General features: G+C 32.2%; 2 protein-coding genes across 2 annotated transcripts; one reads left to right on the plus strand and one right to left on the minus strand.

Annotated features, from left to right (window-relative positions):
- Positions 1 to 8012: 8012 nt before the first annotated feature.
- On the plus strand, positions 8013 to 9003 carry LOC120176568 (probable membrane-associated kinase regulator 4). Its single transcript, XM_039182978.1, has one exon. It carries the CDS (start codon positions 8013 to 8015, stop codon positions 8988 to 8990), a length of 978 nt encoding a protein of 325 aa, XP_039038909.1. The 3' UTR covers positions 8991 to 9003.
- Positions 9004 to 19489: 10486 nt separating this feature from the next.
- On the minus strand, positions 19490 to 20711 carry LOC120176437 (60S ribosomal protein L35-like). The gene is made up of 4 exons (XM_039182868.1): positions 20593 to 20711; positions 20337 to 20472; positions 19876 to 20032; positions 19490 to 19737 (listed from the first exon to the last, which is right to left on the minus strand). The coding sequence occupies exons 1-4, from the start codon at positions 20594 to 20596 to the stop codon at positions 19663 to 19665; spliced, it is 372 nt and encodes a 123-aa protein (XP_039038799.1). The 5' UTR covers positions 20597 to 20711; the 3' UTR covers positions 19490 to 19662.
- Positions 20712 to 24127: the final 3416 nt, after the last annotated feature.

Here is a 24127-nt window from a genome sequence, read left to right on the forward strand (position 1 = left end):
TTTAGGGAATTTCACTTAAGTTATTGGTTATCTTAAAGAACTTATAGGTTCAAATAGATTCATTTAGGAGCATATAATTGCGTTTGATGGTTTAGTTTTTCCTTGGCATATTATTTTGTAAATGGTGCTATTTTACGGGAAAGGTTGTGTTTTGCTGATAATGTGTAGGTTCATGAAGCAAAGGGTGGCTCTAGCATTCCCAGATGGTGAGCAAAGGTGAATTGCCAAGGCAATTCGAGATTACTCATGTTCGTAGAAAATTACAAAATTAAAGAATATATTTTTATGGGAGCTACCAACTGTCGTGCACTCATGTGTTTTCTATTGTTAACAACCTTGGAGGGGACCACAACCACCTTTGCACCCATTTTCATGTGAGGAGAATGTAACTTAGGGTATTATGGGAATTTTTGCACTAAAACTTAGGACATTTCCCTAGTATAAAAAGAAAAAGTGGTCACACAATTAAAGAATGATTCTTTAGAGGGAAAGAGTGAGCTAAACAAGAGGAGGCTGAAAGTTATCAACTTTCTTTCCCCTTTCAACTTTTCAAAGGATTACTTCATAACCAAGCTCGAGGGAGTGGCGAGTTAGATGTCCGAGAGGACCTAGCACACTAAGGTTTCGTTCGTGGTAGTCTGAGGAGCAACCGATAACGCATGTTGGGAGTTTCCTCCACCCCTTTGCTTTCATTTTCATTCGAATATTTGAGTTGTATGGTTTGGATTATTCTTTTTGATATTTCAAACCTCACCATGAACTAAATCTTATTTGGTGTGGGTTTTTATGGATGATTAAGTGTTTTCTTTAATGAATAGTTGATGTTTTTATGTTTATCACTTGTTTTGTTCATTGTTTCGAATTACTTAAGATTGTTAGAGGCATGAGAGTGGTCATTTATTATATTACTTAGTGTTCGAGAGAAACTAAGTTAAAGAGCCTTAGTGTTTGAGAGAAACTAAGGGAAGATCAATGTGAACAATGGGTTCTAGTGGATAACTAAAGCCTAATCCAACTTAGTGTTCGAGAGAAACTAAGGTAGGATTTCAACGACTAATAGGAGTTGAGCTTTTTTGATAGGTTAGATGTTGTTGCTTAAGTAGAGAGGATTTGATGTGGCATTCTTGCCTGTCAGGTTCCATAACTAAAGATAGCATAAGAGGACTTGTGGTGAGCTCTCTCGAGCAAGTGAACCATAGAAGTTTAGACCATTCTAAGAGGTGAGGCTTAAGACTCCTTAGTAATCCCCACGATTCATTCCCATAGTATCTTGTTGTGTGAGGATTATTAAGTCTGTTTACTTATTTTCAAATTCTCAATTTGTTTTGCATCGACATTTTCAGTTGTTCACATTTCAAATAAATCTTCAATTGCCACAACTTTACCATCTGCCACATTGCCATCACATTTTACTTTGCAATAACATTTCCAGAATACCATTACACCCCTTCCACACACATTCCATTTTGCCATTACATTGTCATTTGTGCATACCGCCACACTAACTATACTTAGTTTTTTAGTATTCGTTCTTTAACTTAACTTGCAATCTCTTTCAATCCTCGTAGGAATGATAATCACTCATTCTTTATTACTTGTGCGATTATGTATACTTGCAAATAATTTTTATCCAATTTATAGTACTCATGTTTGGTAATTGGTAGTTTAACAAGTTTTGTTATAGCATTTTTATTTTATTCATGTTTTTTCTAGTATAGTTTTACTTGTTGTTTTCTTTCTCTTTCAGGCTTTGCCGTTGCATGACTAGAAGGACTATTGAGGAACCTCTATATCCTCTAGTACCTGAGATTGAACACTTATTTCGTAGAATATGACATGCTCAACATGCTAATAGAGCCGTGTACGGTGTTCAAAACCAAGGAGTTCAACAAGTGCAAGATCCAGTAGATCCAAATACTGCAACAAATCAAAATGATGGACTTGTACCTCGACCGAGAGTTATTCAAGATCACTTAACTCCTATCTTCAATGATCTCAACCCAAGGATTATACCTCCTGAGATCCAGGCAATCTACTTCGAGTTTAAACCAGTCATGTTCAACATGTTGAACTCAATAGGACAATTTGGTGGCATGCCTCATGAAGATGCCATACAACATATTCATGCTTTCTTGGAAGTTTGTGAATCTTTTAGACAAGAAGGAGTGCATGAAGACATGTTGAAGCTTAAATTATTTCCTTATTCTTTACGTGATCGAGCAAGGGCTTGGTTGAGTGGTATCCCATCCGACTCGATAGAGTCATGGATTGATATATGCAAAGGTTTTTTGTTGCGGTATAATCCGCCGAACATGCACATTCACCTCTGAAATGACATAGCATCTTTCCACCAAGCTGATGATGAGTCTATGTATGAGTGTTGGGACTGATATAAGGGATTGCTTCACAAGTGCACAAATCATGGATTTCAAGATTGGACTCAAGCCGATGTTTTACAATAGAGTTAATGCACCCACCAGGATAATGCTAGATACCCAACAAATGTCACTTTGTTAGACAAGTCACCTGAAAAGGCAATCAATATCCTTGATAGGATTACAAACAATGATTACTAGTTTCCCTCTTCAAGTCCAACTCTCCGTTATCACAAATATGTTGAAGAACTTGCAATGTTCCAATGAGGTGAAAGAAGTGAAGGTTGCCAGCTTAGTATGTTTCTTTTACCGAGGCAATCACCATGAAAGTGAATGCCCTGAAAATCAAGAATCCATCAACCATGTAAAGAATTTCTCCGATGACTCCTCATTCCATACCTCATTTGAACTATTAAACTTACAGTTAATCTCTGGTTTAACTAGAACCGAACCAATCTTTATACCCACCTTATAAGGTCTCCTGTCTAAAAGTACTGTAATAACCCTTGGGATATCAAAGGGACTCATGATGCTCAGTATCATCCTCGCTCCTAAAAGGTCTTCTTTCTTCAAAGTTTCTCTTGAATGCAAACCAATATACCCTATTGATTTGCCAGAGTATAGAAAAAGGATTCATGCCATCAGTTTAAAGGAAATCCACTCAATTCAACAGAGCAGAACGCTGTCGAAATTTTGATTTCCTTCACAAGGTGATCTAACCATTCAAACCAATAAGACATTTCACTTTTCTTTTTCAACCAAGCCTCCATCAGACTTTCCTCCGATGAAAAGATGTTGATGCAAGTGTTCCACGCATATCCCCAACTAACTATCTTAACATCTATTCCATCACTAAATAGAGCTTTCTGGACAAGATCGAAATCAAAATCAGCTTTAATAATTCCAGTCAAGGAAAACTTCATCCGTTCCTTCTCTTTAGCTGGAATGAACACATTCACCGATTTCTCCCTTGCACCATTAGCCTCATGACTAAACAGCACCTCTTTATATGACCTTCCATCATTAAATCTGTTAAGCAACTCCACTCTTTCTTCTGTGATCCTTTTCTGTGAATCTAAGCAACTGCCTGCCTTTCGTCTACCTTCCCCATTCTTGCTCCAGGTTCCTTCTTTACCACAAACTTTGCAACCCCTAATGTAACTCTTCTCCGATAGATCATCGTATTGTTTACCTTTTCTATGGCATTAGCCATGTCTTCCTGACTTTCAAAGTGAACAAACGCGAAGGTGGATTCTTTGTATCTAGGCCTTTTGTTGACAAGAGGAATGAAAACCTTAACAACTTTACCATGATACTTGAAAAATTCCCACAAAGCTCTTCTTGAAACACGCCTACTAAGATTATCGACGAAATCAATCTATTCCGATCCAATGGAAGCTGATGAGGTTCTAAGACTTTTTGCTCCAGTGGCGAGCGCACCTACTGAGGAAAAGGTTATCATTGGGTCATTCTAATTGGCAAAAATGTTTTTAATCCGGCTTCTGGAGATTTCTTGGGGTGCTTGTCCAGAATATTTCTACTTAATATCTGGATCTTGGATGAAATTCTTGAAGACAACATCACAACACTGAAGCAAGATATAAAGCAATCTGAATATCTTTATAACTGATTCTGCTTAGAATTATCTAAACATTCACTTGAAAAAGGTAATTGTTTCACACTGGTCATTGGTTTTATTATTTGCAGATTTCAGGAGGAGGCCCTAACTGTTCGTGTGACCAGAACAACTGAAGCTGAAGGAAAAGAGAAGGTTGTATACTTGCACTGACGTGTTCTCTGTCTGCATGGCTAGATAAAAAGGAAAATTCATCATCTTGCTATTTTGGTTAGAGTAGATTTGATTTCAAGAAATTGACTCTGGAATTTGATAGCTAGCTAGCAAGCTGTTTTCTTACTCTGATAAAATGTGTTGTCAAAATCAAGACTAGTTTAGTTAGATCCACTTCAGAAGATTTTTGTACACTTCCTAATCCTACATCTTCAATTCAGTGCCTTTAAGAATAAGACATAATGATGTGACAAGTATAATATAATGGCATTCGAAGGTTTTGTTCCTCATTTTCATGATTTCATGCATCATGGTACTGCATGGCAGTGATATAATGGTTGTTAGATTTCATCATATGCTGTTCAAAAAGTCTCCCAGAGAACATTGGTATTGGTTAGGACATGAGACTCAAGTAGGTTTATCATCTATTTTTTTTTTTCAATTTCCAAAGCGGTTTAGTATTTCCCCTCCATTAGTGGCCTAAGCATTAAGGCCAAATGCATGTCCATATATACCAGAAGAATAATATAACATGTGAAAATAAAAAAGAAGAAAAGTTTCATTCTTTTTAAGGATTATTGTTTATTTTTGCCTAAACTTTTATTACCATCATGAACTTTGCAAGCTTCTCATTGAAACAATGGAAAACATGCTGATCTGGAAAAAAAATGCCTGTGACTTTTGGTGCACTTAATGTTTTAGATGAGAAATGTGAAGTTTTCTTCTAGTGAACAATATCCAGGAAATAGTAGCTGAGATTTCAGCGCTGGAGAGACAAAGAGATGAACTTGAAGCAGACCTGAAGAAGGTTATTCTACTGCATTCTGTTTCTAGTTGTTTCTTACATGTTGGAAAATCTGCAACATGATTTTGCATGTTTTTTTTTCCATTACCTCAAAGTATAGTATATTGTTCCCTCTTTTTCACTTTTACAATTTTCCTTTCTTTTGTTTATACTTATTCATGATTTGGAGGTTACTGTATGCTTTACTGAAGCAGAGCTTTTATATACTTATTTACTTTTGGGGGTGATTGAAGTACTAAAGCTCGGAAATCAACTATTATGACATATAAAAATGATTTCTCCGTATGATTTATTTCATTGTATTGCTTAAACATGTTTTAATGATCATTGGTTCAACTTGATTTGTGATGATTGAGAGTTATTTCAAGTTGTTAAGTAGTGGAACTCACATACAACCATGAAAACAAGGCATCTTGGAAAACTTCAGGTTTTAAACCTCCACCAAGTTCATGCTGTTGAAAGTTCTATCTGTTTTTAACAACCCTTTTCTGTAAAAAGGTGGATTCGGTCCCGTTATCATTTCGGTGAAACATGTGTAGGTTAATATCTCATTGGCTACTGCTACTGCACGACTACTGGATGTTCGGGAAGAAAGAGATCAATTTAGGGTATGTTTGTTTGGCTGTAATTTGTTTTCTGGAAATTGAACCTGAGGAAACATCTTTGGAATTGGAGACTCCAAGGGCTGATATTCCTATTGAGGAAATACAAACAACTCCGGAATCAACACAACCTAAACCTGAAGCTACAGAGGATAATCCTGAAGCACAGCCGCTGCTAGATTATGAAGCAGAATTGGCACAGCTGGAGTCGGAGTTTGGGAATGATAGCCAAGGCTACTCGGCCAATGAGATATGGGATTGGGAGTTCGATGAACTTCAAAGGGAGCTGAGATCTGATGATACCACGCCACTCAATGGTAGGGGGGATGGGAGGAAAAGAATTTCCCAACCCCACTATCTCTTCCAACAGGTTCTTTCTAGCAACTGTACTGTTTTTATTGCATCGTTTTTCTCTGATAAACTTTGAGAAAAAAAATTAATATATTATGTCAGACACATCTTTATTCAATATTCATTTCGATTTCGGATAATGGTTCCTTTATTTTGCTATATTGAGTGACCCTGCGAAAGACACTTTGCCTTAAACAAGGTAGAGTTTATCATAATTATGCCCCATATCAACTTAGCAATACCCTTGTTGCTTGCTTTGGACAAACTTTTTCTTTACCCACGTAGGGGGGATAGTAGGGCAAAATGGTTTCCATTAATAGAAAGATATGAGGCGAAACTCGGACAAGTAGGGTACGACATAATTACGTCGGATGACAACTCGACTCGACTTGAGTTTTGCTATTTCATGTAGTGAATAACTAATTGAAGTTGAGTCGAGTAGTTGCGACTCGACTCGGCTTAGGTTTTTAAGAGTAAAGAATTCCGAGCTACTAAATTATCTACTCCATGGATGAGTATGTAGTTTTGTTCAGGCAGAGTAAGATGAGGACTTCTTTAAAGATAAAGCTACATTTTTCTGTCCCTAACTGAAATAAGGAAAATGATAGCTGATTTAAATTAGCCTTAAATCTAAATCCCAAAATGAAAAAAAAAAAGACCTTATTTTTCAAACTGACCATGTTACCAAATAAAATGGGGGACCACATTCAAAATCTGCAAAATATATAAGGATTGAGAGGATAATTAGACCAATCAGTGATTTTAAGGATAAAGTGAATGAAAATAATGTATACAAAGTGAAGAAAACAAACCCAGGAATCCAGCAACAAAGCAGTGGAAACATGTAAATTAAAAAAGGTATTATTTGACTTTTAGTCCCTATTAGTTTATGAAATAAAAAAATGAACTTTTTTCTCTCCCTATTTCTTTTTTTTATTTTTCGCAGCCATTGGAGCAGACATGTATAGAAAACCTGGTTTTGAAATTCGGGTCTGCCCTCGTAACCTTTTGCCTTACGAATCTAGAATTCATGACCAAAGCAAATATGGAAGCGTATGTATGTTTACATATATCCAACCAACTAAAAATACAGATGTAGTAGTCATCAAATACGAGTATGTGTTAAATTCATTGAGTGACTTTAATAATAATACAGAGTATTGATCTTTCTAGAGGTCTCGGGTTCAAGCAGCTGTAGTTGCAGGGTATGTGTTGTCAACGATTAAGAAAGATTCTAAACAGATACTACATTATAATCACCCCTAAACTATTAAAAATGAGTATGTTGTATTTGAATGTGTTAGGTATAAGTAGAGGTGAGCAAAACTCCACTCGAAAAAATTAAAATTTTAAACTCGATTCATAAATTCAGCTTGAATAAAAAAAAATTTGATTTATAAAATAAGATTTGAATAACTTGAAATTTTTAGTAATTAGTGGACTGATTTTCAAGTTCGAGCCGAGTCTAAAGTTTAGTTTTCATTTCATTTTAGTACCTAACCGTTTTAGTCTGTTTTAGTACCTAAACTTTAATTGTTTTTTTTTCCAAAACTTAGCACTAAATTTTGATCCATTTTGTACTTAAACTATCAGTTTTGGTCCGTTTTAATACCTAAACTTTAATTTTTTTTTAAATCATATCTAAAATTTAATTTTCATTTCATTTTAGTACCCACCCGTTAAAAACTTAAAGCGTTTAGTAACTAAACTATCAGTTTTGGTCAGTTTTAATACTTAAACTTTCAATTTTTTTTCCAAAACTTAACACTAAAATTTGAATGGGAATACTAAAATAAAAAAATTTAAAAATTCTTAATAGTGGGTAATAAAATGAAACAAAAACTAAACTTTATGTATAGTTTTGAAATATTGTAAGTTTAGGTACTAAAACATATTACAACTGATAGTCTAGGTACTAAAATCGTAATTCACTCTATAAATAATACTCCTCAAACTAGATTAATTAATTAAATTTTTTTTTAAAAAATTGTAGTGTAGCACGGCTAGCACTATAAGCGTGCAATCACCTCCCTCTCTTCTCAAAACTAAGATTCTTGCACAGAGATTGGTTCCTAAAAAAAACATTGAAAATGGCAGTGAGCTTCACAGAGAATGTCCCTGAAGAAGATGATGAATACATTGACATGGAAATCACTTCATTTTCCAATATTTTCAGCAATTCCAGGCCCTCAAGAGAATTTGAGTTCCAAATGTCTTCTCTTTCCATGGAGAGAGAGTCCACAACTTCCCCTGCTGATGAACTCTTCTACAAAGGCAACCTCCTCCCTCTTCATCTCCTCGAAATATCCGAACCGGGTTTCGGTTCGGTTTACGGGGACGAAAATGGTGTGTGCCGAGAATCTTATGGCACCCCATTAGCTACCACTATTACTACACCAACTCCTTTTGAATCCTGCAACGTCTCGCCTTGTGACTCTTGTACTGTTAGTAGGGAGCTTAGTCCGGTCGAGTACTCGTTTTACGAGTGCTGGGCCGAGACAGACGTGAGCCGGTGTATCGACGGAGACGAAAACCGGAAGAAGTCGTGGACTAAAATGCTTAAGCTGAGTTCAAGGCTTAAGGCTTCCAGGGCTTATCTCAAAGCCCTTTTCAGGAAATCCGGTTGCTCGTACGAGTCATCTGCAGTAGCAAAGGATGGGGATAGAGTGACGGTTCCGAAACCGAACCGGAGCCTATTCGGACAAATGAATCGGGAAAAATCGAAGAAGTTGGTCGATAATGGCGCCGGAAACGGACAGAGCAATCGGCATAGGAGGTTGTTTTCGATGGTGATCGAACAACATTCTTCGACGAACGAGTCTTCGACTTCTTCGTCGTCTTCGTCTTTGAATTCGAACGGTTTTCGTTACCTGCCGTTTCTTAACGGAAGCAGCAGTGTGAAAGTAAAGATTGAGAGTCCGAATCCGATCCAGGGAGCCATTGCACATTGCAAGCAGTCTCAGATGAGCTCGAGAAAGCCGGCCGGTGATGTCGGATTCTACTCATTGTCGGATTCTAACATGGCAGTTTTCCAAGATCAAGAGAGACCGGACCCCTGGAGGGGCTGAAAAGATACGATAATCTATGTTACTCGGACTCGGGTTTGTGTCGGAGATTCGGAAACAAATATTTTTTGGAAAAAAAATGAAGGCATAATAATAAAATTACCCCCAATATTTGTAAAAATTATCACTTTGCCCCTTATATTTTTTTGGGAGCATTTTAGCTCCCAACGTTTTATTTTGGAGCAAAGTATCTCCTCAGTAAATGCAAATCGTTAGTTGATTAACAATCAACGTTTTTTATTGATGTGACTGGTCCATTTGTGATGCCACTTCATCAAAAATATTTTTAAATATATATATTTTTTAATAAATGTACATGTAATTAATTATAATTATAGTTTACTCTAAAAATATTTTTTTGTTGGAGTGGCATCACACATGGACTTGCCACTAGAGATGGCAAACGGGCGGGTCGGGTGCGGATACCTTCTCCCCCATTCCCATACCCACCTAATATTTTTCAATCCACCACCCGCCCACCACCCATGATAGGTACAAATTTTCAAATCCACACCCGTCCATGCGGGTACATTCTCAAATCTACACCCACTACCCACTAGCGACGTACCCGTCTAGACCCGCCTGACAACAAACTTAAGTTATACATAAGCAACAAACATAAAAAAACATGTCCATTAAGAAACATAATAAAATAATTTAAGGATTATCTAAGTTAAGTGTTAATATATATCTTAAAATACATAAAACACAATAATAAAGGACATAATTAAAGTCTAGAAACATAAATGACAAACACATAATGTTTTTGTTTTTTGGCACAACATTCTAAAATTTCAGGCAATATTTGTGACATATAATACTCCAGTATTACAATCATCATTCTCTATTTCCTCCAACAGAGAGCGCTCCAATTTAAATTCACTATTACCTACATATATAATAGAAAGTAAAACTAATCTAAGTTAGTAACTAAACTTTAATAAGATAATTAAGCACAATTTGACAACTAATATAAATTAAATAATAATATTACCTTTAATATCGGCCCAAAACCAATTTTAAGCATACATTAATGCTTCAATCGTCTCCGGAGGTAGTCGACTACGATAAGGACCAATTACTCTTCCACCTATACTGAATGCAGATTTTGATGGGACAATGGAGACAAGAATGCCCAAAATATCTTTTGCCATTTGTTGGAGAGTTGGATAAATTACATGTTATATCTTATACAATATTAGAATTTATAAATTAGTCTCTAAAATTACACATAAATTCATAATGATCCAAAATTTAATGGATATTTAATTGGGCGGGCGGATGTGGGGCGGGCGGATGCGGGGCGGGTAATGTCTCAAACCCATTACCCGCTCACCACCCGCGACGGGTACCACTTTCTAAATCTACACCCGCCCACTACCCGCTAAAATTATACCCATCCCCGCCCCAATTAGAGCGGATGCGGTGCGAAATCCACGAAACTGTACCCGTTTGCCATCCCTACTTGCCACATCGGGATGATTGATAGATAATCAATTAACATTTTCATCCAACCATGGAAGGTTTTGCTAAAAAAAAGGATGGGGCAAAGTGACCATTTATACAAACGTTGGGAGTAATTTTGTTATTATACCTAAAATAAATAAGATAAAAAAACAGGAATATTAAAATTTACGTGCAAATTTTTAAAATTGAAAAGCATGGCTAGAAGAGATAAAGTAATTATAATATCGAAATTATTTAAGAGAAAGAAGATTCATATAATAAACAATCTTATTTAATGTGAATTCTTACTTCTAATTAAACGCTAATAAAAAGGAGGATGAAGTATATAAATAGTTCCTCGATTATAAAATACAGTTTTGTTGAGCCTTTTATTATTTAAAGTTATAAAATGGTCCTTCAACTATAGGACGATGCTTTGTTGAGTTTCCAACTATTAAAAGTTACAAAATAGTCCTCCGACTATAAGACGTTATTTTGTTAAGTCCCCTGACTATTTATATGTTTCAAACTCGTTATTTTCTGTTAAAAAACTGATGGTAGTCTGAGTTGGACGTTAACTTTGCTGACTTGCGATTTAATAAAATAATATTTTAATGATATTTGATGGCACCACTGTGGCTTTCAAGCATCGACTCGACGACATAATATTTCAAGCATTGCTCGAAGACATAATGTAAATAGAAAGTGGATCCACAAAATATAATTCAAACAGTTTAGTGATTAAATTTTATCCTATCTCAGTAAACATGTTAACGTCTAGCTCAGACAAACACAATTTTTTAACGAAAAATGACGAGTTTGGATCATATGAATAGTCAAATGACTATTCTGTAACTTCTTTTTTATAATAACTGGTATCCAATCTATTAACCGACTAATCCAGATCGGGTACTACAAAGGCGAGTGCGACCCTCCCAACCCAGTTTACTCCAATCGCAAACGCCATGATTCGAACCTCTAACCTTGCTTAAGGGACCTAGTGTCTCATCCCACTAGACCAACTGGTTATTGACAACCTTTAAATCACAAAGAAATCAAACAATCTCATATTATTTTTACTTAAATATTGTTATATTTATTTTCATCTTATTTGTTATTCTCGCAACTATTTTCTCGATTATTATAATAATTTATCTCTTCAAAATTTTTGGGGCTGCTTTTCTATAAAAAATAAAGATAACTACATGTTTAGTATCTAAATTATTAATTTTGGTCTGTTTTAGTATCTAAATTTTTAATTTTTCAAAATCATGTTTAACATTTAGTTTTTATTTTTGTTTTAATACATCGCCCTTAAAAACTTAACGGACGATTTTCACGTGTCACCTTTTTTATGGGTAAATTACATCATTCATAACTAAAGTATATTCTCACTCCTATTTTGGTCACTAAAGTTTAATTTTTTTGTTTAATTACTTAACTTTCAAATTACTCCTAATTTAATAACTATAACTTTCAAAATTATTATTTTTTATTTTAAATTATATTAATAAAATAATAATAAATGTCATGTTACAAAAAATTTATAAAATAGATAAGCGTGATTAAAATATGAGCAATTTGAAAGTTAAATATATAAATTGAAAAATGTTAAACTTTAGTACCGAAATAAGGGTGAGAAGATAGTTGAATGATGTGATTTATCCATAAAAATGCAGTACCGTCAAGTTTTTAACGATGAAGTACTAAAATGAAACAAAAACTAAACATTATGCATATTTTGAAGAAAAAATAAAAGTTTAGATATTAAAACAAATCCAAACTGATAGTTTAAGTATTAAACTCGTAATTTATCCAAAAGAAATAATGCAATCCTATCGGACATTGCATCATCTCTACATATAATTCAAACCGTTGAAAATGATAAAAGTAATAGCTTTAACAAAACATGGCTCCTGGATATCTGGGTCTAATCATCTCTACATATAATTTTAACGTGTGTTTTAAAATAAATTATTATTTAATATAATGAGTAGAGATGAGCGTTCGATCGATTCGAGTAAAAAAAATTTAAATAATTCTAGGTGACGAGTCCTACTTTATAACTCGGAGCTAACTTGAATTTTTTTCGAGTCGAGTTTATAAAATTTGAGTTGAGTCAAGTCGAGTCAAATTTTCAGGTTCTCATTTAAATTTATAATAATTATAAATATTTACAATATTATGACATTATTTGATTAAATTGATATTTTATAATCATATACAATACATATATATATATATATATTTATTTTTTAATATATGATCTACATATATCATATAAAGTCGAGTGACTCAATTCACACTTCGAATCAAACTTGAAAATCAATCTACTAATTACTAAAAATTTCGAGTTATTTGAGTTGTATTTTACAACTCGATTTGAACTTGAAATTTTTTCGAATCGAGTTGAGTTTATGAAATTACAACTCGAAGTACATTCGAGTCGAGTCAAGTTTTATTCGCCCCTAATAATGAGGGTGAAAATTAATTTTACAAACAGAATCTATATATGATACATTCGAACACGTGGTAGCTAACATAAAGAAAACCTATATTATCAAATGGTAAGAAATAAAATGAAGAATAAAGTTAAGGTGTAAAGTGAAAAATATGTATATATAAAGGACTAATTTACATATTAAGCTAAAAATAAATTTGGGAAAATAATGGGCTAAATTATTAAAATAATACTCTTTTATTCTTTTTATATCAAAATAGCAATAGGAGAATCTTTAATTTTTAAAATGACATCTATTTATTTCACATAAGACGAAGATGTGCCTACTTGATAGTACCTTTCGGAAGTTTATTTCTCAAGAAAACACATTTGCTTACGTGATAGGTCACCTAGGCCTACCAGGATGATGTTAGCATTAGAGAAACTACCCATGAGACTTGTCACGTGAGCAAATACACTTTCTCGAAGAAAAACCTTTCAAAAGACGTTGCTACGTAAACACACCTTCGTTCTATATGACAGAAATGAATGCTATTATGAAAATTAATTTTTAAGTATTATTTTGATATAAACAAGGGTAAATTAAGCATTTAATACCTAAATTATAAGTTTTGGTTCGTTTTAATACCTAAACTTCTAATTTTTTTACAACCATACATAACATTTAATTTTCATTTCATTTTAGTATCCCACTGTAAAAAAATTAGCTTGTTTAGTACCGAAACTATCAGTTTTGATTCGTTCTAATACTTAAACTTTTAATTTTAAAAAACTTAACATTAAAATTTGAATGAAGGTACTAAAATAAAACAAAAAACAAAGTCTTTGATGTTGAAGTACTAAAATGAAACAAGAAAAAAAACTTTATATATAATTTAAAAAAAAATTAAAATATTAAAACGAACTAAAACTGATAATTTATCTGAGCTCTTTAAATTAGAAGCCGCCATGGGTTTCCAGAAAAACATATAAAATTAGCTGACCCTATTCTCATATGTAATTAGGTAAGGGGAGGTAGGGTAGTAGGATGCCCTCAACGCCAGGTTGAGAGCAGCTTCCGTGGAAGATCTCCGTTATGAATTGCCCTCAGTGAGACTTGATCCCACGACCACAAGGTTAAAATCCTTGTGCTCTACCAACTGAGCTAGACGGGCAAGACAAAATAGCCTTTCAGGTGGTCTTGCTTTTCTGTCTTTTTTTGCTTAGTGGGTTTTTATTGGAAAAGTCTCACGTGCGGTAGTCTTAATATACGGTTAAAGAAAGACATTATCAGTTTTATTATTATTATTTTAACAAAACCGATAAAAAAATTACCTAAAACATTATTATTTCTATCTAAAATATTAACGTTTTTAACATTTCTGGTAAAATGCCCAAAAATAACAAAACCAGTAGAAAAGATAATAATTTATGTAGCGTTTTACCGGATATATTAATAAAACCGGTAAAGCGGCAATAATAACAAAACCGGTAGAAATAATAATGTGTGTGTCCGGTAATTTTTTCCGATTTTGTTAAAAAAATAATAACAAAACCGATAACGCATTTCCTTAGTCGTATATTAAAGCTGTCGCACGTGAAACTTTCCCAGTTTTTATCAAACTTTAAACTAAAAGAAAAAGGCAATTCTAAATGGATAAATTTGATGTTGTTGATAGAGGTGGGTATACGGGCTACCCGTCCGTTTAGCCCGCGGGTTTTGACGGTGCGGGCTTAAACGGAGTGGGCTAAAAAGCCCGCATTCATAAACGGTTTTGAATTTTAAGGCTCGCAGCCCGTCCATTTAACCCACGGGCTAAACGGGATTACTCGCGGCCCGTTTAATAAAAATAATTTTAAATGCTTTAAATGGAATAAAAAATAATGTTTTAACTTACTACACCTTTAAAAATGATCGAGCAACTTGAAAAGGAAGGTAGCACCGTCAAAATAATAAATAATATTTAAATTTTATTTTAAATAGCCGGAAATGATTATAAAATAATATTTTTTTTAATTTTTTAATCATTAATATATATATATATATAATGATATAATTTCTTAAACTCAAATTAAAAAAAAAATATTAACTTATATCACCAAATTGGAAACACAAATAAAACAATAATCACATTATACTTTTATAAAACACGATTATTCAAGGCTATAATATGAAGACACAGAAGTGTCTGAAAGTATAAATTCAAACATAAAAATTCAACAAAGTCAAACATTATACAAATCTTACAAGAAAGTTGTCAAGTGTTCGTAATAATTGTATTTTATGGATACTTTAGAGAAATACTAAAACATAATATGAAAATATAAAATAAAATACTTACAGTATAAGAGTAAATTTGAAAGATACAGTTATACTAAAATTGATAAAATATGAGTCATTAATTTATTAAAATATATTTATTTTGTAAAAGTCTTTAAAAGTTGAAAGTATGTTTTCAATTTTTTTTCTTTTTACTTTTTTTCTTACTTTTAATTCAAATATTACGTATCATGTGATATATTATTAGAATATTACGTGACTTTTTATAATTAAAGAACAAAATTGATAACATACTTCATGAAAAAAAAATATAAAGGTCAAAATTAAATAAAAAAATCTTTAAATACCAAAATGATAATGATGTATATTTAAATGAAAAAAATATCAAGAAATGGTAAAATTATGACAAACGTCCTAATAAATTTAAGAATTATAATAGTTATAAGTAACACCATATTTATAGGTAATTTATTTTCTTTTTCTATAAAATTCTTTAAGTTTATTTTCTCTAAAATTTTATAAATTTTAAATTAAGCGGGTTTAACGGATAGCCCGCGGTTATACCCATTAAACCCGCGGGTTTAACGGTCTGAGCTAAAAAGTCCGCAATTTAAACGATCTTCAATTTTTAAAGCCCGAAGCCCGCTCGGGTCGCAAGTTAAACGGATAGCTCGCGGGCCTTAGCCCATCTACCCAGCTCTAACTGTTGAGCACTAAGAGGAATGTCTAATAAACATGCACTCCAATGTTGTAATGAAAAGAAAAGGTGGACTACGTATTTTGTATTTTAATTACTTGTACCATTTTATTTTGATCATCTGATTATTTTTTTAAAAGTTATATCGAACGTTATGTTACGGTTTTATTTTGGTCATCCATTGTCAAAGGAATTAGACTTAATATCAAAATAAGTGCTCAAAGGTGCTTAAATTATTTTTTATTAATCTAAATGTCTAACGTTATAAATGTTAACATCTTAAGTGACCCGACTGTACCAATCGTTAAAATTTTTTGTTAAATGATATGCGTTCTTATTTTTAAAGTTTTTTTAAATTTAAAATAAATTATTATATTTAAAAATCCCCTAACCCCACTAGGGATGGGCACGAGACTCAAATTCCGACATGACCCGATAGGTTTGGATTTTTTTAAGTTCGGGTTCAGATCGGAACGAGTTGGATTCGTGTTTAGGGTGAAAAAATATTCGACCCGACCTGACCCAAAAATAATATAAAATAACATATATTTAGGACTAATTGCAATAATACCCTTCTTTATATTATTTTTTTCAATTAACTCCCTATTTTATTGAATAAAATTAATAATTTTATATTATTTCGAGTATGGAGTCGGGTTTTATCTCAAAAGTGGGTCGGATTTCGGGTATGGTGAAATGATCATAAACTAGGGTCAGGTCAAGTTTCAAGTGAAGGATATAAAATTTTTAGGTTAGGTTGAATTGGCCGGAAACCCAACCCAACCCAACCCGACCCGACCCGACCCATACCCATCCCTACACTTCCCTCCATTTGTCATTGGCCTTTGCAACTCTCTTCTTTTTCTGTGTAATTCTGGCATACTTCATTTTTCTTCTTTAGAATATAGAAGTTGGGTAATGTTGCTTGGGGAATCAATCCCAAAATCTTGGATCAAGGCTGGGCATGCCTAAACCATTGAGTCAAACCCTTTGTTTATTAATAGTTTGACAAAACTTTTATTTATCATAGTATAAATTTTAAATAAACAATGAAATAATAATATTCTGATAAATAAATTATAGGATAAACTACTTGAATGACCACATAAATAATATTCTAATAAATAAGTTATTAGTTAATGCAAGGTTTAAAAATAAAAACTAATAAAAAACTTCGTATAAAAATTAATAAATAATTTAAACTCATTTAAAAAATGGTAAAAAAAATTAATTTAATTTAAAAATTAATGTATAGTTTAAATTTTTTATATTTTAAAATTAAAATAATTTTTTTCTATTTTCCATTAATAATTTGCTTATATTTTTTAAAAATAATTATAATAATTAATATATAAAAATTAATAAATAATTTAAACTCATTTAAAAAATGGTAAAAAAATTAAATTAATTTAAAAATTAATGCATAGTTTAAATTTTTTATATTTTAAAATTAAATTAATTTTTTTCTATTTTTTATTAATAATTTAATTATATATTTTAAAAATAATTATAATAATTAATTTAATTTTAAAAATAATATATAATTTAATTTTTTATATTTTAATACTAATTTATTTTTAAATGAGTTTAAATTATATATTATTTTTTAACGAAGTTTGTTATTCATTTATTATTTTTAAAATTTACATTAATTAATAATTTATTTATTAGAATATTATTTAGGTGGTCATTCAAGTAGTTTATCCTATAATTTATTTATTAAAATATTATTATTTTATTATTTATGTAAAATTTAAAACAAGATAAATGAAAGTTTTGTCAGACTAATAACAAAATGGTTTAGCCATGCCGACTCTTGATCCAAGGTTTTGGGTTTGGGATCATTTCTCCCAAGCAACATTATTTCTCTGATTCTTGTTTGATTGGTGGAGAAATTCATTTAATTAAAAGGTTAGTCTAAATATACCAATTATTTTACTAAATCTACCAAAAGATTGATGTAATGATTGATTAATGTAATGGTTATGTTTTTTTTTTATTAAATTTTTTTTATCATTATATAATAATGATGTCTTTTTTATTATTTTTTAAATTTTCTTTTAAGGTCTTTTTCATTATTAAAGTTTTCTATTAAAATATTTTTCATTTATTTCTTCAACATGTATACAAAAAGCAAATATTAAAACATTCATTGATAAATAAACTAGAATTACAATAAATTGAAATTACACTCACCTGCACAACACCCAACGAGCTGCCCATTCCTTCCTACACATCACACTCACCTACAAAAAGTTACTCTACCATTATTTATCAACTAGTGGGAATCCATTATAAAAGTAACCCAAAAACTCCTTATAAATAGAGGCATTCGAACGATTCGGAGGGAGGAAGCAAGTAGAAAACATGAAAACAAAGGGGGCTCTTCAACAGACTGGAGGCAAAGACTAAATCGTGGGGCCTTTCTTTTGGGAAAATCATTCGAAAAGAGGGAAATGAATACGAAAAAAAAGAAGTGTAATTTCAATTCATTGTAATTCTAGTTTTTTTTATCAATGAATGTATTAGTATTTGCTTTTTTTTTATAAAGAAATAAATAAAAAAATATTTTAATAGAAAACTTTAATAATGAAAAAAACCTTAATAGAAAATTTTAATAAAAAAATAAAAAAGGCATCATTATTACATAATGATAAAAAGCTTTAATAAAAAAAGGGAAAACATAATCATTATATTAATCTTTGGGTGTTTTAATAAAAAAATAGAAAAAACATAATCATTACACTAATCTTTTGGTACGTTTAGTAAAAGAATTGATATATTTAAAGTAACCCAAGTATTAATGATCAACTGTATAATTTTACTAATTTTATTAATTGCCACGTTAACACTTCGGTCAAATGTTAACGGGTAGTGGCTATATTAACCCATTTAAATACTTCAATGGCCATACTGACGCAGATTTGAAAGTGTGGTCATTTCGATACCAACCTCATAATTGGGTGGTCATTCAAGTAGTTTACCTATATATATATAGGTTAAGATCTACTTAAACAATGTAAAATTCAATATTAAATTTTTCGAATCAAACTCATTTCGAATCAAATTCATTTCAAGTCAAACTCAACAATATTTAACTCAATCATTTACAACTCTAAACTCAAAGACAACCTACCTTAGATTGAAAAAATTCATATCTACAATAATTTTCCTTATAATAGTAATAGTATGAAATAATTACATGTATTCAAAATTTTCTTAATCAATGATTTATACACTTTATAAACACATTTATTCAATATTTTAGAGTTTAGGGTTTCATGGATTTAGAGGTTTAAGATTTAGGGTTTAAAGGATTTAAAGGTTAAGTGATAAGAGTTTAGGGTTTTGGGGTTAATGGTTACAAACGAGACATGGACGACAGAAGCTCCCATAGATTCTTCGAAACATGTCCTTGAAGCATGTTCCGATTCGCAACCCGTTCCTCAACGGGTTGACAGCCATAAGTGATCCCATATTTTTACAGTTTATCAATGTTGATCTTTAAATTCATGTGATTCTATATCCAGGCTCTAATCTTGTACCTCTGCTGCCTTAAACGATACCGGATTTTGTGATCGATCCTTAAAAAAAAACCAAAAGCACTATTCTCACAGCAATTGGATTTCAATACCTCGTCAACAAAAGCAAAAACTCATCGATTACCACTACATCAAAATGATCACAATCTTGACAAGGAAAAAGAGTTGACAAACATTAAAATCAAACAAAACGACAGATCGAGTCTACGAGCACACCACTAGAAAGTGAGAACTAATTGGAAGTAAATGGGATGTGAGAGCTCCTACCCCTACACCTTAATGGCATACTTCCTCATTGGGAAGTACATTTCCTTCTTTTTCTCCCTTTCAGTCTTCAATGATGCCTGCCATGCAAAACAACCGATGTTTCAAAAACGATACTTGAAGTTTCAATGACGCAGGTGGCTTCGGTAATCCAATGCTGGTAACAAGCAAAAGATATAACTTAAAACAAAATCAAAAGGATGGCACTCCGCCGCTACCTGGTGCTTGGTAAGCCTTCGGCGGATGGCTCGGGTCTTCTTGGGACGAAGATCAAGAGGCAGGAACTTCTTCTTCTTATATGCCTCCCTCAATGCAGCCTTCTGCTTCTGTGAGATTACAGTCAATACTTGAGCAATGGACAGCCTTACCACCTTGCTGCATCGATACCGGCACCAGACTCAGAATCAAAAACACCCAGAGAATAAAAACAAATCCCCGACGGCTTAAATGTTCTACTATAAAACTCACATGAAAAGCAATCTAGATCATGCACTAAGAATTCATAAAAACAATGGACACAATTAACAGAACATTAGTAAAAACAAAAGAATACCCATTAATCTAAATAAAATAAGAACTCAGATTTCACTTTATATACCAAATTAAACAAAAATCATAAACATGAGATCCAACCCTAAAACATAGTAAAACAATCAAAATGGGAGAGAAATGGAGTTACATCTTGGAGAGCTTGTTAGGTGCACCACCGGTAACTTTAGCGACGCGAAGAAGAGCGAGCTCAGCTTTGAGATCTTTCAACTGAGCCAAAAGATCGGTTTTTGATTTCTGCCTCAACTCATGAACCTTAATCCTCGCTGTTTTTCATTTAATAATTACAAGAAAAAACACCATAAAACCCATGTTCAGATTTCACAAAACAAACTGGAAAATGTAAGAAAATTCACTAAACAATTTAAAGGTGTTTGTTTAGTTACCCATTGCTTGCTTCTTCTGCTGTTCTGAGACTACGGCGGCGGCTTCTCTAGACAAATCTGAAACCCTAAATTTTGAAGAAGCAAAGGGTTTTTATGGAGATTCCTTGGGCCTTAACGGACTTATTTATTTCTCCTGGTTTCAATAAAATTTGATTTTTTTGGGGCTTAATTTTATTAGATTTATAATTTTTATAGGGTAAACTACTTATTTGGTCACTTGCATATTATTTAGTTTATGTTTTGGTCAGTCAATTATTTTTATTTCAAAATCATACCTAATTTTATTTTTAATTTTTTTGATCACCTGTTATTAAAATTTAAGAGTAAACTACACATTTAGCCATGTAACTATCACTTTGGTTCTATTTTGGTCATCTAACTATCACTTTGATTCTGTTTTGGCCACCCAATTATTATTTTTTCAAAATCATACTTAAAGTTAAGTTTTACTTCTATTTTGGTCATTTGCTGTTAAAAAAATGAGGGTGACGTTGATATGTCACAGTAAGTAATTACACGTTATCATTGGAAAATAGATTAAAGAAAATTATCATGTCAGAAATTATGCTTATTTTTAATGGTTGGTAACAAAACCTAATGTTAGATATAATTTTGAAAAAAAATAATAGTTGGATGACTAAATCGAAATCAAAGTGATTGTTGTCTGACTAAATATTTAGTTTACCTAAAAATTAATGGTGAATTGACATGATATTTTTTAATTATTTTTTAACGTTGATGTGGCATTATCTTTATGGTGACATGTAACACCCTAATCTAGTCCGACCCGAAGATCCATGGATCACAATGCCACACAGAACCACCGAAATGGTCAACCTAAACATTTCTTTTAAAAGCATTTATAAACATCAAAATAACTCATCATAATTTCAACAGAAATCAAAATTCAACATTTACAAAATATATGAGTCATTTAAAATACGTGCAATACAACCATGGAGTTTTAAATCAAATAGAGTTATGACTCGAATACACAATATCCATATAGAATACATGCCCTCTAAATAGACTCAAGACATACTTTGTAAATCTTCTGGTCTAGAATGTACGGATGCGGTAGGCTCCTCAACGATCCTTTTACTAATATGCGTACGAAAACACATTCCATACACTGAGCTCACAAGCTCAATGCCACGAGAATAATTATGCAATATTACATGCATTCATTTCATGAACATGCAGTGTGCAAAGTCATAAATATACAAAAGTACATAACAGACATGAGATAAGCCAAGTGGTGTGGTCGGAGGAATTTACGTGCATCTCGGACAACACACTAACCTATCTAAAATGAAATAGATTCGAGGTAAGAACCGAAATTTATGTGCATAAGAACTTATAGCCCTCAGTTTATTTCGGATCCTCGAGTCGTCGAAGTGAGGTCCGAAATTTATATGTATCAGAATCTATCCTGCACCTAATCAAGCATATGGTACGATTATGGAATTTACGTGCATTAAAACTTGTATTGGTACGGCCTAAAATTTGTGTGCATCAGATGCGTACCAAACAAACAATATTCGGATATTCACAAACAAGTGACGATTGTCATAATACTAGAGTAACTCGGGTTTCCTGGCCGTTTCCCGAGTATCACACAGAGGCAAATCTTATTTCATCCTAACTTGCTTGATTTCTAGGTGAGAATTGAGTTATCTTGATTGTTTTCACTTGTATCAGATACTTGTAATTTATACGAACTCAAAACACCTCAACCCGAACACCCAAACAAAATAACCAAAATTACGGATTTCACCATTAATTTACTCTTACATGCTTACATGAACAAAACATACCAAAATGCACATACCATGATCTACATGTGGTATGGTTAACTTAGAAACATGTTACCTTGAAGCTAGGTGACTGAAAAATGTTCCCAAATCACCCAAGGGTTAACTTTCCCTTGCCTCTAGCCTTTGAGCTCTCCCCTTGCTCTTGCACTAATCAAAACAAGTTTAGTGAGTTGTAAGCTCATTTTAAATTTTAGGATGAAGCTAAAAACGATTTCCTACAACTTGAATCTCATAAAATGAATAAGAACTCAGGATTCCCTAAACCCCACTAAAACTCATTTTTGGTTAACTTACCCAAACCTTGCAAAAAGGGCTTAATTTGAAGCTTAGGAGGTGTAGTTCATGATTCTTACCTTAGAATTCATAGGGATGCTCGATTTTCTTAAAGGTTTAACCTTTTCTTGATTCCTTGAAGAAGAATAATCTGTTAATGAAGAGAGAAAGAAGACAAAGAATTGTGAGGAAAAAGAGAAGGAGTTAACAGACGTGATATCATCCAATTAAATGGGAATCAGCCTTTGTTTGAAAATTTGGAATAATTGTTCACCTAGTCCTTCCTTCTTTGGTCCATGATTAAAATATTCTCCTTGCTAAGCTTGTTGGGCTCATCTCAAGCCTAATCAAGGCCACTTGGATCAATCTCTTTATGGGCTAAGGGAAATTATTCTAAAGTCCAAATCAATTATACCTGAAACTCCCAACTCGAAATTCAGGGCATTACATGACACGTCATCATCATCATTATTTTTAATGAATAGTGACCAAAACATAACTATATGGTGACCCAATAGCTAGTTTACTCTTTTGTATCATTCTACTTTTCATTAGTCATTGAATAAATTTTATAAAATATAAATTTTATATTATATTTTTTTCACCAAAATGAATTTGTTTTGGATACTTGTTTTCTTATATTTTTTTAAATTCAGTTTGATTCGGTTCAAACGATTTCTATATGAAAAAAAACCAAAACTGCACCGAATTATATATATATATATATATTTTAAAACTGAATCAAAATTGAGCCACAAATTAAAAAAAATCCAAATTAAATCACATAATTTAATTTAAATCAATTTTTCAATTTTCTAAATTTTGTTGCTCAATCTGATCCATTGGGATCTTTTAGTCAAAGCTGCTATTTGCATTTAAAACATTGTTTTGTCAGCGGCTAGGCAATTACTTTTGTGATCAAATTGCACACCAAATGGATGGATTTTAATTTGTGGAAGATTTACGGTGCGACACCTTAATATAAGACTAAAATAAGGTGATATTAGTTTTATTATTATTTAAATAATAAAATCGGTAAAAAAATTTACTTAAAATAATTATTATTTTTACCTAAAACATCATTTTTTAACATTTCTGGTAAAAGTACCCAAAAATAATAAAATGGGTAGCGCCTAACAATGTTTTCGATCATTTTTAGCGCCTAATATTGTTTCCGGTCATTTTTTTGAAAATCTAGTTAAAAAGCCCAATAATAATAAAATCGGTATTGCCTAATAATGTTTTCGTTCATTTTTTATCGATTTTGTTATTTAAACAATAACAAAACCGATAATATCTTTTTTAACCGTATATTAATACTACCGCACGTGAACATTTCCCTTTCAACTTGTTTTTGATGAATTTTTATCTCTTTTGACCCAATCCAATTGTCTATTCCTTTCACTGCTTTTTCAATAATTTTCAGTGTGAAATTTCTGAACCAT

This window comes from Hibiscus syriacus, unplaced genomic scaffold (assembly GCF_006381635.1).
Source record: "Hibiscus syriacus cultivar Baekdansim isolate YM2019G1 unplaced genomic scaffold, ASM638163v2 tig00112249_pilon, whole genome shotgun sequence".
Taxonomy (NCBI): domain Eukaryota; kingdom Viridiplantae; phylum Streptophyta; class Magnoliopsida; order Malvales; family Malvaceae; genus Hibiscus; species Hibiscus syriacus.